The sequence below is a fragment of the Myxocyprinus asiaticus genome, chromosome 21 (assembly GCF_019703515.2).
Source record: "Myxocyprinus asiaticus isolate MX2 ecotype Aquarium Trade chromosome 21, UBuf_Myxa_2, whole genome shotgun sequence".
NCBI classification, from domain to species: domain Eukaryota; kingdom Metazoa; phylum Chordata; class Actinopteri; order Cypriniformes; family Catostomidae; genus Myxocyprinus; species Myxocyprinus asiaticus.
In genome coordinates this window covers 4,362,077-4,378,043 of record NC_059364.1, presented here as the reverse complement: position 1 = coordinate 4,378,043, position 15,967 = coordinate 4,362,077, and the positions used below count along the sequence as shown (strand labels likewise).

The window sequence follows — 15,967 nt, the reverse complement described above, 5'->3', positions numbered from 1 at the left end:
CATAGAGAATCTATGGGGTATTGTCAAGAGGAAAATGAGAAACAAGAGACCAAAAAATGCAGATGAGCTGAAGGCCACTGTCAAAGAAACCTGGGCTTCCATACCACCTCAGGAGTGCCACAAACTGATCACCTCCATGCCACGCCGAATTGAGGCAGTAATTAAAGCAAAAGGAGCCCCTACCAAGTATTGAGTACATATACAGTAAATGAACATACTTTCCAGAAGGCCAACAATTCACTAAAAATGTTTTTTTTTATTGGTCTTATGATGTATTCTAATTTTTTGAGATAGTGAATTGGTGGGTTTTTGTTAAATGTGAGCCAAAATCATCACAATTAAAAGAACCAAAGACTTAAACTACTTCAGTCTGTGTGCATTGAATTTATTTAATACACGAGTTTCACAATTTGAGTTGAATTACTGAAATAAATGAACTTTTCCACGACATTCTAATTTATTGAGATGCACCTGTATAGAAGCACAGATTGACAGAGAACATAGAAGAAGGGAGATAATAATGTTCATGATGTATTAAAATGACACACTGGTAAACCCTACTGAAGTTTTGTTTTTACAATCACATATTGGTTTGGTAAATTGCACATAGGAGCACAGATTGTCAGAGAACAGAGAAAAAGTGAGATAATAACATTATCATAGAATTATTTAATATGTATTTGTTTTAAATAATAAAATATTGTTTAACGCCCAAAAACAAATAATGAATGTTGGCATATTTTAAAAGAATTTGGCCCTTCTCAGGTCCATTTGGTAAAAGCACATTTATAAATGACCCGAGACCCAAGGCTACTAATATCAGACCTCAGGTTTTCGGATCCAAGGGGACCCAAGAAGAACTCTAGTCTGGAGTCAGTTTGTCCACTTACCACAGTAAACTCATGTACATGTCTATATAATGTGTTTATCTCCAGACATTTTTAAGATTTTCATCCATTAAACACTCTTGTGTACGGAACTACACTCTTACACCTGCAATTATCTTGCTTAAAACAGCCCAAGCCACCATTACTAGTTTGGAAAAAACTGTGAGAAGCCATATGGAACTGTAATGCGGTCAATAAACCTGGACCTATGGTGAAATAAACCACTGCACCACTAAATTAAGCCACAACTTTATTTGCTTTGCTAATGTTTTGGTTGTTGTTGTGCACACCTGGGCCACCTTATGGAATTTATTTTAAGCTGTCCTTTTATAGAAAACGAATCAGTACCCCTGGAATCTGTGTCAGCCAGTCAAATACCAATCACTGTCATGTACCACAAATTAATAGAACTTATTCAATCAACATGGGAAGCAACAGAACTGGATTCTCTAATGAACAGGTTGGAGAAACTACTTAAAGGTCACACAGGTATTCTACATATTCTACATTAAATTTGGATAAAAATGGACAGCTGTGTAACTGTTCTGAGGGAAGGTACTGAGAAATAAACCAAGCTAAATAAACAGCAGACAGAGGCAGGAACTCACTTGTGTGTCAATGATATGGAACATATCAGCTCCGTTACCAGCCAGCCGGTTTGGTATCCTGATGTCCACAGTGGAGCCTGGAAGTCTGCTGGGCCCATTGTTTATCACCTATACAAACAAAACAAGGGAAATGGAATAATGCTGCAAGCTGTTGGTCAGCACACACAAACACAACAAAAATGAACTCAATGTTCATTACACCATAGCATCTCATAGACTTTATACATCCTAGTATGCGAACCCCCCCCCGACCCATAATGTTTATAATTTTTATCAGCATTAAAATTTGCTTGGATGAACAGCATTCAAAGCTATTGTAAAGTCACCTCCATTTAATTCTATATTAATGTGCCAAGGGTGCAGAATTGTTTATTGTGACTATTATTATTTTAAAATGTTGTTGCTGCAATTTTATTAAAGCAGTAAGCCTTTCAAAGTCAGATACTACAGTTATTTTACCCCATAACTATGGTAAAATCATCTACTGTATAATATATGACTATGAGTGGCCCTTTTGCGTTTAACTGCATATGAAACACATCCCTCCATACCTGAAAAGTGAAGTTTAGAGGCTGAAAGCTGCAGTCCAGATCTTCCAGCTGAATGAAGCGTGATGTATCCACTGAGTTTCCATACACAAAAGAGGTCGGGTTTACCACGCTGTAGAAACAGCCAAACAGTTACTATGGTAATCCTTCACTGTGTGATTTTGCTATGTTTCTGAATGAATGTGAACAAACTGATGGTAGCTTTGATCTGCAATACAGTAAATGTACATATTAAATACATATTTTAGTATAACCTTGCACTATTTATAGTTAAATGGAAAATGGCCCATATCATTGTCGTGTATTGCATAGAACTTACAAAAGCATTCTTATACATTTATTATTTGATTATTTACATTTAGAATTTGTTTTTTTCCCCTGCTGTCCACAACCTTGTCAGAATAAACCTCTGACCCATTTTTGGGTCACGACCCACCAGCTGACAATAACTTTGTTAAAGGACATATAATACACTTTGATCTTATTTTACATCCAACCTCCCTGAGTCTAGTGTTCATGTGTATATATATATATATATATATATATATTAGGGGTGTAACGGTACATGTATTCGTCCCAAACCGTCACGGTACTGACGTCACGGTTCGGTGCATGCAGTCAGACGAAGAATACATCTGAGTCAGTCACAGGCGATCCACACTCCAATCCAGAAGGGGGCACGTGCAGTAATGCAACACTTTTTGCTAACCGCCACAACAGGAAAAAGACCATAAGAAGAAGACACCATCTATACACCAACCCAAAACAAGAATGGCGAGTTCAGATGACACGCAAGAGCTCGAAGACCCGCCTACTTGTTTTAAATCAGCAGTGTGGGAAAGTTTCGGGTTCCCAGTGAACTCCGGCAGCAGTGGAGAGCGTGTGGTAGATAGGACGAGGACGGTGTGTCGGCGTTGTAAGGCAGCTGTACGGTATGTGAGTGGAAATACGTCCAACATGCTACTACATATCAGACGACATCACCCAGATATGCCAATCACCGGAGCTAGGCAGAAAAAGACGACACGAATACAAAAACGTATCCCTGCAGCTTTTAACCAGCTTCTAGATGTGAGAGCAGACAGGGCCAATGTCATTACCCAGGCAACTGGCATATACACAAACAACATACAGTTTAAGTGAAACAAATTGTAACACTCCTTCTCCTAATGCACAAGTTTTATTTTTCATTATTCTATTTATTTTGTACTTTTATAACACAAGAGATGCTTTTCAGTTTTGTAGCTGATTGTGACCAAATACCTTTTGTTTTTATCAGCCCTACAAAAAAATATGACCTATGAAAGAGTGCATTCTGTTCCAGGTCTCCTAAGCAACCAAATTGGCCCGGTTGCTAGGGAGGGTAGAGTCACATGGGGTAACCTCCTCATGGTCACTATAATGTGGTTCGTTCTCGGTGGGGCGCGTGGTGAGTTGAGCGTGGTTGCCGGGGTGGATGGCGTGAAGCCTCCACACACGCTATGTCTCCGTGGCAACGCGCTCAACAAGCCACGTGATAAGATGAGCGGGTTGGCGGTCTCAGACGCGGAGGCAACTGGGATTCGTCCTCTGCCACTCAGACTGAGGCGAATCACTACGCGACCACGAGGACTTAAAAGCGCACTGGGAATTGGGCATTCCAAACTGGGAGAAAAAAAAAAAAAAAAAGAGTGCATTCTGTTTACTGCTTAGTGCTTACTACACTAAAGGAGGATGTACTGTTCCAACTACCTCAGGGGGGACTAAATGCCGCTAGGTGGAACAAACTGTACTTTGCACTACTGTCTTTTCAAAATAAATGAAAAGAAACCTAGCATTTGGGATTTGTTGCTTTTTCCTGTTGTACTCGTATCGAACCATGACCCCAAAACCGAGGTACGTACCGAACCGTGACTTCTGTGTACCGTTACACCCCTAATATATACATATATATATATATATATATATATATATATATATATATAAGTGCAGTTTCTGGAACTCTCATTTAAAAATATTACAGGAGGAGTGTCTCATTATCAGGCTGTTAATCTTACTGCAGAACATGTTGTGTACACACAGTAAGCCTCATTCTTCTCTTTGAAACAAGTGCCTGTAACTTTGAAATGCTCCAGAGCTGCAATGAATCGTGTGCCAAAAAAAAAAAGTACACACAAGTACAGTACTCTTAGTGGACCGTATCCAGCTACTAATAAATGTCTCTCGCTTATCAGTACATCTTTGTCAGTGTAATGGTTTAAAAATCTGTTAAACTGTCTCGCAAAGTAAAAGTCTTACCCAGTGATTGTTGTGTCTACCTCATGCATCAGCGGTATGGACAATTCCAAAGTGTTGTCGTGGAGTTTGCTATCATGCTCTGGATTAGCACTAAGTAAACAAACACATTTTTAACTTCATATGAAACAACAAGAATTTGAATTGATAAGTGATTGTCTATATATCATCTAAGAATCAATAAAAGCTTTTCAAATCATATAAACAATTATTATAATGAAATATATGGACTGACAACCACATTCACTTTCCTATGAATCCAGATTCTACACTCTGTATGAAAGGGTGTACATACAGTATATATGATTACAACATCTACTGTAAGATGGCCAAATGTACATTATAGGTGCTGTGTTTGCTTCAAAGAGAGTTAGTATTAACACCCATCTCTGGGCAAAGAAAACACATCTGGTCAGCATTAGACCCAACATCAAGCACTTCATTTCTCTCAAAATAGCCAAACAGCGAAAAGTTTCATGTCTAATCTATCTCGTTAGGTTCAGTGTAAACATTATGGTACTCACTAATGTGAACCTATTACGTGAACCAATTTTATTTTAAGAAAATAAATAAATCTTGTATTTTTAAAGGGAAAAGTTCATTAAATCAAGACCTCACCTTCTAGCATGTACTAAAAACAGCAGTGTCTCATTTTCACCAGATAGATGACTTGTGTCAAAAAGCACTGATAGATGGTACTGGAAAAAGAGAAAATGTTAAAACTACAAAATTAAACATGTCACAAAATAAAGTTGCACTACAAAGAACAAAACACCTTGTCCTGACCAGATGCGATATGACAAAGTTCCAACGACAAGCAATTTGTGCGTTCACACTGAACGTTAAACTGTTGCGTGACGTGACAATCACAGAAAATCAGAAGATATTTGATGTTTAATGTACTGGTATGTGGTGCTGGACGCTTTATTGTGTTGTGCCTGGTTAGGACAGTGTAGTGACATAATAATCTATATTCATTTGCCATAAAAATACAATTTAGAAGTAAATCAGAAAGCAGTTATGTTGATAGTACCTTGGTTTGCGCCCTCATGAAAGGAAACCCCACGCTGCACTTGAGGAAGTCCAGCTCTACCAGCACACAGGAAATGCCCTTCTCTTCCTGGAAGCAAAACAGACAGAGGAAATGCAAACGACAGTGTGAGGAAAAACAGTCAAATCAGTCAACAGATTTACCGATATGTACAGAGCTCAGCAGAAAGCCATCTCACAACTTCAGTGACCTCCCTGACAAATAACACATCACATATACACTATATTGCCAAAAGTATTCGCTCATCTGCCTTTAGACGCATATGAACTTAAGTGACATCCCATTCTTAATCCATAGGGTTTAATATGACGTCGGCCCACCCTTTGCAGCTATAACAGCTTCAACTCTTCTGGGAAGGCTTTCCACAAGGTTTAGGAGTGTGTTTATGGGAATTTTTGACCATTCTTCCAGAAGCGCATTTGTGAGGTCAGACACTGATGTTGGACGAGAAGGCCTGGCTCGCAGTCTTTGCTCTAATTCATCCCAAAGGTGCTCTATCGGGTTGAGGTCAGGACTCTGTGCAGGCCAGTCAAGTTCTTCCACACCAAACTCGCTCATCCAAGTCTTTATGGACCTTGCTTTGTGCACTGGTGCGCAGTCATGTTGGAACAGGAAGGGGCCATCCCCAAACTGTTCCCACAAAGTTGGGAGCATGGAATTGTCCAAAATCTCTTGGTATGCTGAAGCATTCAGAGTTCCTTTCACTGGAACTAAGGGGCCAAGCCCAGCTCCTGAAAAACAACCCCACACCATAATCCCCCCTCCACCAAACTTCACAGTTGGCACAATGCAGTCAGACAAGTACCGTTCTCCTGGCAACCACCAAACCCAGACTCGTCCATCAGATTGCCAGATGGAGAAGCGTGATTCGTCACTCCAGAGAACGCGTCTCCACTGCTCTAGAGTCCAGTGGCGGCGTGCTTTACACCACTGCATCCGACGCTTTGCATTGCACTTGGTGATGTATGGCTTGGATGCAGCTGCTCGGCCATGGAAACCCATTCCATGAAGCTCTCTACGCACTGTTCTTGAGCTTTGTTTTTCGATTTGTTCTCTTTCACCTCCATACACTGACTCATATATTTGTTGTTCAGTGACATCTCTCCCTTTCGCAGCCAATGAGCTCTAGTTTGAAATATGAGACTGCTTTGTTGGCATTTCATGTCGGTAAAGACTAAGATTATAGCGCGATCCAATAGCATTCAAGTGCAGAGAGTCAAGCAGCGTATCATTGGTTTCACCCGCTGAATGAATGCGCCCTTCTTTGAACCAGTCGAGTCAATCGTTTGAGTCTGAACGAGATGAGACGTCACATTCATGAACGAGCTGAATGTACTGGTATACTCTTTCGTGAACGAAATGAATGAATCACTCAATCATCTCAAAGATCTGCTGACTGGCTGAACGAGAGGCGGTTAAGTTCTGCAATCTTGTCGTTCAACAAGAAAAGGGGCCAGATGAATTCTGAATAAAAGTGAGTGATGACCACACATTACAATGACAAAAGGACATTATTGAAACTCATAATTATTTTTTAGACTGGTATTGTTGTCTTTTTTGTCTAGCTTGAAAAAAAATATGTGTTCAGCAGTTCACAACATGATATCTTTGTCGTCATTTGCAGGGAAACATTTCTGATGCTTAAACATTTTAGTCTTTTAGTATGTTTACTGAAATGTACATTTTAATAAAAAGTAATTAGACTGGCTCTAGACGTGAATGGCTGTACTTTGTTTAATGCAAATTACTTTTCAAAACGTAAAAGATGGTCATTTGGCGCCATCTACTGGCGCAAAGGCGTAATTTGCAGAAATGTTCAATGAATGAATCTGAACTAATCTTTCTGGCGAGCAGATTCAAAAGACTCCAGTCACTGGGATGAATCAAAATCCCGCCATTACTATATAGGAAACAGCGCAACAGTGCCCACCCACATTTCACCCATCTTGGTTTCTGAAAAGGTTTATCCCATTAATAATTTCCATAGGAATTTCATAAAAGTCATAATAAAAGAGTTCTAAGCCATGAACCAAACCAACCAGCTCTGAGGTGCATCACAATATTACAAACTTTTTTTTTTTTTACTACAAAAAAATATTTGAAAATCACACAAAAAGACAAAGGTACAAGACTGTGTACTGAACATCTTTAATGAGGGAATAAACTACAATCCCATGAAACATTGCGAATGACGTAATCAAATTAAAACCTTGACAAAACATACAATTATTAAGTTGTTGATTTTAAGTATAGAATCAATATAAGTATATAGCAAAACATTCAGATATGTCAAAAAGTAGTTTAAGAGTGTAGGGAGATTGATTTGATTGCCATTCACAGTGCGTCATGGAAGTGGGCAGTCTTTGCAGAGCTCTTTTGCTGCACTTTGTTTGCAGCAATTCTCTGATTGGTGGATTGCTGCCCTTCAGGATCATGGGTAGTTTCTCACCAGGAATTCTACTTTTAAACATGAAGTTAGAATAACATGGACTGATGGCTTCAACTGAAGCATATACCATCGATTAAAAACCTTGGAGCTCACGGTAGGTCTGTCTTTAAACGTTTGTAAGTTATTGCTCATGGTCAATTCCCCTTTGGAAAAAAATCAGTAGGATTTTACAGTCCTAACCAGACTGTTGTACTCTATTTCTTTCAAAACATAAAAATGTCTTAGTGATTCCAAACCTTTAAACGGTAGCGCAGATGACATGCAGAAAGACCATATTCAGGGTTAAGATAGCAAAAATGGAAAAAAACTGGGAATAAAAATGGAACATGCGTTAGCCAACTCATAAATAATCAAACACAGACTGTACGCTCACATACATACATACACTCTCCACTAAGAGAACAGTTACAGGGGTAACCTCCAGTGAGAGCTGAGAGCTTTCTCTAAACATAGCAGAGCTCCACTGACAGTTTCTGTAAACAATTGGGCTTTGACCTCATGAGGAGTGAACATTCCTCGAGCGAGAGTTCATGAAGCTGTCCTCTTACAGTCCAAACTGAGAGAGTACAACAGAGCCAGGTGTCTTCGGTAATCTGTCAAGACTGCTGATAAAACCAGACAACATCTCGCTGCTGGAACAATGCAGAGGATGAGATGAACTCTGGGATCTTGAACTCCACGTGAGGGCTCAACGTCTCGCACGTGTTCACCATTCTTGAGTTTATATTGGAGCTATTCTTAGAAATGTTGCAGCAAGTACTGCTGTTGGAGAAAATATATCAATAAACAGTCAAAAGTAGATGAGAGGGGGCAGGAAAGCCTGGGACTGTTTGCAAAACTCATTATTCATGCACTTGGCAGCTCTCTGGGGAAGAGTTTGTGGTTTTGGCGTTTAGGCTAACACCCGGGTTTCCCTGGTCTGTGTACGCAAACATACAAGGGCGTTCAACTGAGCTGAAAATTGTGTGTGCAATTATAAAACTTATCAGCTTGACTCATAAATACTGTATTAATCACTTGGCATAATGTCATAAATATTCAATAGGCCCTTTATTTCCTAATTTTCTAAAAGGCAGACGAAGGTAAATATGCCAAATGCATGCTCCTGATGCATTCTCAGCCCTAAATATCAAGTTAGTTTTATGCATACCAAACGTTCATCTACAAAATATTAGAGAATTGCACTCTATTAGCACTCAAGTTCAAACTACTCAATTTAGAGTGTTAAAAACATTTATTAGATTTTTAATATACAGTTTATCAAAAGGACTTTATAGCGAAACCTTCACAAATACCCCTGAGTGAATTAATCTAAAAATCCCCCAGGTGGGTGTTTCACTAAATAACAGCCACATTTTTATGATATTTCAGCAAATAGACCTGTGTCTTATTCACTAACCACTCACAATCGGCGCAGAAATAGCACTGCGTCTTGAGTATTTACATTAAGTCAATGTCATTTATTTCCTCGCAACATGCCTCCTTTCTACGTAAATTAGGCTCATTACAGATTGTGCTTAATTCACAAAACTCTGTGCTATTTGCCCGGGCGCAATTAACATCACACTATTACCACTCGAGGACAGCAGGCAGTAAACTGAATTTTATTAAAAAGTGATGCCCATTGTGTTAAGTTGTATTGTTCATTTGAACATGTTACACCCTGTCAACATCAGACATGGGTGGTGCATTGTGTCAAAAGCAAATCGCTCCCATTTTAATCAATGACGTTGTCTGAGTCTTTTGTGGCCCGACAGTGGACGGATGTCCGGTTATATTGCTAACGTGCTGCAGAGTTTCTCCAGGCACTTTATATAAAATTATTTTGCTTAACAAATATCATACATGTGACTCTTTTTGCCATGAATTTTATTTGTTAGAAATTTAAATAACTTTAGACTGTTACATTAAATCCAGCTTGTGATGTTTCTGGTCTCTGATCTTCTAATTTAAATCGAATCATATGTATACGCACTTTTAGCACCATTAACGTTATAATAATAATAATAATAATTATATAATAAGTAAATGTTTATAGCAGTGGATTTCCATGGCAAAAAAAAAAAAAAGCAGGAAACAGGTTATTCACCCATTTAACCATTGCTGAAGTCTACATGAGCTCACAGCTGATTGGTCCGTGGTATCTTCACATAATTTGAAATGTTCACTTCAATTTGCAATGTAGATGCCTAAAGCTGTTGCGGTGCGTCACACCAACCGATGCGTCTGGTGTAGACAGAATGTTAGCCTTAATATTAAAGTGCTACCATCTGATAATTACCCTCCTCAAAGTTTTATTTGAATAATCAGTCCCTCAAAAGAAACAGTTTGAAGAGGCATGACGTACAGCATGTGTTGAGTATCATTCTCCATCTTGCTGAGCACTTTTTCCACAGTCTGGCCTCAGGGAAGAGCCGTACCCTCTATCTTTATTAAGTCAACTTAAAGCAGCAATGCTCTGACACAACCACCTATCCAAACATCGCAGGACAACCCATGCACAACTAACGCACTGCAATTTCCCCTGTTTTCTTAAACTGCGAAGCATTGCTGCCCGGGCAGCAGGGAAGTGCATGTTTACTCATCAGCCACCTGGTATCTTGTAAGAGAGCACGTTTTATTTCAGTAGTTTCTCATACATAAAAAATGTATTAGTAGTGTATCAGGGTTCCTACTTGTTCCAAGGCAATTTTCCAGGACATTTCCAGGACATTTTATGCATCCAACAAGTGTAATATTTAAGCAAAAACACATGCGTCCATTTAAATCGAGCTTTTATTTTGGCGTTTCTGTGTGTTTTTGACGGTAGTTTCTCACCTCCAGATAAGCAGTTAGCTCCATGGCACAGTGTGATTATTAATCCCTGTAAAGCTGTGATTCAGCTTAATAAATACATAGTCTGTATGTGCTGTGCACTTCAGAGTGCTCTCTGTCTCTGTCATCTCACACACACAAGAGTGCACGTGATGATCATGATGAGGTTTTTTCAGTGTATGAGCAGCCGGCTCCACACATTCATTTTGAAGCATGCACCACTTGCAGATTATTTATTTATTCAATTAAATCAGAGACTTTTTAGTTTAATTATCACACTAGGACATATCACAATTTTAATTTGATTAATTGCACATTCAAACATTCATTTTCGTCCAAATATGTCATATTGCACGACATTCTGCGTTTTATTGCTAATGCCATTTTTACGACTAGATTCCGTGTTTTCCACATACTACATGTGGTAACTGTGGTACAAGCTGACTATATGTTGAAAAGAACTTTAACCAAGATTAATAAGGGCTGAAAAATTATTGCATTGTTTATTCATGTTAACTAATGTTAACAAATACACTTTATTGTTGTGTTACCGTCTGATCATTTCAAACTGAAAAACTTCTTTTAGTGATATGTTTTGCTTGAAAATTGTGTTCTGTTATCATTATTTATTTTTTTATTTTAAACCAATGCCACTCGTTTTGATGTCGTTATCTAATGCAATGACATTCGTACAGTTTTAAGCATGTCTTAAGTGTCCAAACACTTTTTAGGGTGACTGTACTCAGTATATCACAGCATTCTGTGTTTATGCTCTGGCTTGTCTTCTTAAAAGGCAGTTAATAATGAATGACGATAAACAACTTTTAGAGTCTCTCTCCAACAAGACTTTCCCATCCACACTGTTGTCTTCTGTAGTCTGCGCAGGGGCGTAGATTCCGGGGGGGATGGGGGAAGTAACCAGAAGTAAACCCCCCCCCCCTCCAAAATCAAAACAAGCATGTACAATCCCCCAGTATTTATACCATGATCAATGAAAACACGTAAATGCTTCACACTGCAAACAAGATGTTTTTATTACTTGCTACTCTCTGGTCTGTGTATTACTAAACTGAAATATTAACAAGTCTCAAATGATGTATGTATTGGCTGAGTGTCTCCAAAATAAATGTTTTTTAATTTTTTTTTACCCTTTTTCACCCAATTTGGAATGCCCAATTCCCAGTGCGCTTTTAAGTCCTTGTGGTGGCGTAGTGATTCGCCTCAATCTGGGTGGTGGAGGACGAATCCCAGCTGCCTCCATGTCTGAGACCGTCAACCCACGCATCTTATCACATGGCTTGTTGAGTGCGTTGCCACGGAGACATAGCGCGTGTGGAGGCTTCACGCCATCCACCGCAGCATCCGCGCTCAACTCACCACGTGCCCCACCAACAACGAACAACATTATAGCAACCCCGAGGAGGTTACCCCATGTGACTCTACCCTCCCTAGCAACCAGGCCAATTTGGTTGCTTAGGAGACCTGGCTGGAGTCACTCAGCACACCCTGGGATTCGAACTAGCGAACTCCAGGGATGGTAGCCAGTGTCTTTTACCACTGAGCTACCCAGGCCCCCCTTCTAAAATAAACTCTTAAACTTAGCCTCCCATCTGATTCTTCCCCATTGGAAGGTCTCGCCCCACCTGCCATAAACTAATGAAAGAACAATTTGCAGTTTATCTAATAAAGGTTCCTCTGTATGTTTCTTCATAAGAGGGCCCCATGGCCACCTGAATGGCATGATAGAGCTCCTGAAATTCACTGCCACAGATGGCTTGGGCTACAAAAAAAATATGGGGACAACGGGACCCACTATAAAACAAGAGGCAAGCACAAGTTCACACTCGGCATGGAGGAGCGTTGCAGACCTCAGAGGGAGGCGTTCTGGTCTGACCTCCGCTGCGTGTAGAGGGGTCACATCAACATAGATGACTTCTCACGATGTTGGGGTAATTAGAGGGGTCTTACTGCGAATACAGTATTAAAACAGCAAACAAAGTGTGGTTCCTATGTCGTCTCACAATACACTTCCACCTGGAGCCCTGCATGTGTCCTATTCAACAGTCATAAACGATTACTCGCAAAAGAGGGTGGAAGTGTCGGAGAAATTATCTAATGAAACTTAAGACGGTAAAATAATGTTAAGGGGTCTATCTGTATCAAAACACAAGGATATAGAGAATGAAATTTGAGCACTTTAAAAACACATTGAAGATCATTTATTTGTACGATAGTGAAGGGGACTAAATTCTTTGCAGGACTTTGACATTCAGAAGGAAAAGAAAACAAAGGATTGCAGTTGAAGGAGATGGGGAAAATGGTAAAATTACTAAATAATCCCTAAAGGTCAGACAAAACTTAAACAATTCACTGTTATTAAAAAAAGCGTTTTTTCTTATTTTCTTCAAAATATTCTGAGAAATCTAACATAATTTTTTTTTACTTGTTATAAGCATAAAAGTTACTAAATTTTCTTACATTCCTTTGAACAATACAAAATATCTTGTCATTTTGCTTCTCAAGTACATTTATCTTTTTCAAGAATGTTTAGATATTTTTATTGAAAACCAAGACAAAAATACTAAGTCAGAAATTTTATTTTTTGCAATTTTCAATAAATAGTTACCCCAAAATATAAATTCTACTCACCCTTATGTTGTTCCAAACCTTTATGACTATTTCTCATACATAAAAGTCGAACTCCAAAAAAACAAAAAACGACAACATTAAACAAGTTCAAACAATTTGTCATTATTTAAAGATATTGCCAAAGCCTCTTCTAAAATCTTTTTAAATATCTACATTCACATGGGTTTGGAATGACATGAGGGTGAATAAATGATCACATAAGTTTAATTTTTGGAGGAACTATTTAAAAACTAATATTTGTGTTGCCCTAAATGTGTAGTCCATAATTGTTTTGTTCTCCTATAGATATTCTAAAATGCTCTTTAATATAGAAATAATTAAATTAAGAAACAGTACATGGCCTGTATAGACATTATCCCTTAAAAATAAGATTCATATTAATCAAAATGTTTCCTTCTGCTGCTTTGCGTCCTTTCCCAGGAATTGTTCTAGGCTGAGGAGATTTTGTCTTAAAGCAGTCTGTTTAGCAATCTTGAGGAGATTCTGCATTAATCCTCAAATCAGAGGAGGAAATGTTCCCACTCATGCTACAGATCCTTTTCAGTGGGGGAAACAGACATTTAGGGAGCTGTAACAGAGACATGCGGAACCGGAGGTCAGCTTAGACATGTTCAAGAAGGTCGAGATAACGATCCTCTGACCCGCTGCAGCCGCTCGCATCTGTAACTGCAGTTCCTGATGTTTCCCGAACTTCCTGCTGACTGACTGGATATCTCTACATTTTCTACACTCCTTTTTTTCCATTCTGTCCCCTTAAATCCTCAATACCAATTATGAAGATTCAGACTGTTCACACTTTTTGTATATAATATTTTCAATTTGTCAATTCAATGGCAAGTTAGCCTCAGCCTCAGACAGAACACCCTCGGACCATCTGATGCATGTTACATACAAAATTGCAAGAGGCTTTACGTGATTCGGAAGTAACTTATTCAGGAGTCATTACGTCTTTTGGGAGATTTCTGAAAGCTGTGTGTACAAGGTGCAACAATGAGTGTTTCTGAGGAAGAACTAGTCACTGCAATTGCAAGATTTGACAACACTTCCTATGAAGACCATATTTGTTATGCACTGTAAAGGCATTATAATGCATTAGTAATGTCTCATAAGACACTTATAATATGTTATAACTTCTCATAAATAATTGTAACCACAATTATAATACTTATGTAATCATAGTTATACTTAGAGTATAATGCATTACAACACAAGCAACATTCAATTTTATCTGCAGAAGTTATAATGTATTCTATATATTTGTAATATATATAATAGGTATGCTTTAAGTGACAAAAGTAATATCTTCTTATAAACAGGGTTCCCACTCTTTACAACCAATGACTTTTCCATGACTTGAAAGCTAATTCCCATGCCCAAACATATAGCCTTTCGTTCTAAAAATGGCACCGAAATCACATAATCGCAAATTTGTAAAAAATAAAACCATAACATTGTAACATTTTAAATTTAATCCATACAAACACATTGCGTGAATTCTAAAATGGGTGGGGATTAGCGGCACATCGTTGTCTCTAATTGGTCAGGAATTCTAAATAACATTTTAGAATTCTTCATTTTAAACTCTTCACCACATGTTCCAGTGCAACGTAACAACCCGATTAATTATTTTAGGACAGAGCATAATAAATAAAAATATATTATCTACAAAAAAACAAAAAAACAAAAATCCATGAGTTTTCCATGACTTTGAAGATTTTATTAATTTCCATGACTTTTCCAGGCCTGGAAATCACAATTTTAAAATTCCCTATTTCCAGGTTTTCCATGACTGTGGGAACCCTGTATAAACATCCATATGATATTTTTGAAGTGGTTATAAGACATTACAAGTGATGCTGGAAGTTATATACATTACACATGCACAAAATACACACATTCAATGAAAATTTTGAGATATTACGAAACACACTTTTATAGCTATAAGCTACATGGTTAAAATATATTTTATATATATTTTGTAACTTTACTTAAAGCAGGCAAAGACCACTTATAATATGATCACGCCATAAAGCCTTTTTACTGTTTACACTATACAGCACTTATATGATTAACTATTAGCATCTGCTGCATTAAAACTGGATGTTGCTTGTGTTGTAATGCATTATACTCTAAAGAATAGGGGAAGCCTTATAATGTATTATAACTGCAGTTATAATAATTTTGATAAGTTATAACTTACTATAAGGTGTATTATGAGACATTATGAATGCAGAATAATGCATTTCTAATGCCTTTACAATACATTATAAATACGGGCTTTGTAGAAAGTGTTACCCAAGATTTTAGCAAGTAAACAAGAATTTAGATTTGGGCACCCCTAAATTTCACTTTTGAGCAAATTGTGGTTATTTTACATTCGGATGGCACATCTGGCTCAGAATAAGCTGCAAAGTGGACCAGACTTTACGTCGACATTCCGAAGTTGCCACAAGACTAGTACATTGCTGACTTACTTTCTGTAAGAAGTTGATGTAGTGGACCTCCCTGGAGAAGTTTAAGTAGATGTTGGTATCGTAGGCATCATCTCCAGCATTAGAGATGGTTAAATTTAATGAGATGTTTTTCACTCCACCAAGTGCCAGATGAGGTCTGAGCCTGAGAAAAGAGAGAATCAGTGAGAGAAAATTAATAGGGTGAATCTTACAAAACTTGTCATGATCATGTCC

General features: G+C 38.2%; 1 protein-coding gene across 2 annotated transcripts in view; it reads right to left on the bottom strand.

The window, feature by feature from the left end:
- Window positions 1–15,967, bottom strand: part of LOC127411922 (integrin alpha-9-like) — a 137,925-nt gene that overhangs the window by 26,733 nt on the left and 95,225 nt on the right. For both annotated transcript variants that reach the window (XM_051647831.1, XM_051647832.1), the window contains exons 18-23: window positions 15,755–15,896; window positions 5,351–5,437; window positions 4,936–5,015; window positions 4,321–4,410; window positions 2,047–2,155; window positions 1,496–1,603 (exon numbers count right to left, since the gene is read on the bottom strand). In XM_051647831.1, the coding sequence (XP_051503791.1) occupies window positions 1,496–1,603; window positions 2,047–2,155; window positions 4,321–4,410; window positions 4,936–5,015; window positions 5,351–5,437; window positions 15,755–15,896 (616 nt within the window). The remainder of the gene's footprint in view (window positions 1–1,495; window positions 1,604–2,046; window positions 2,156–4,320; window positions 4,411–4,935; window positions 5,016–5,350; window positions 5,438–15,754; window positions 15,897–15,967) is intronic.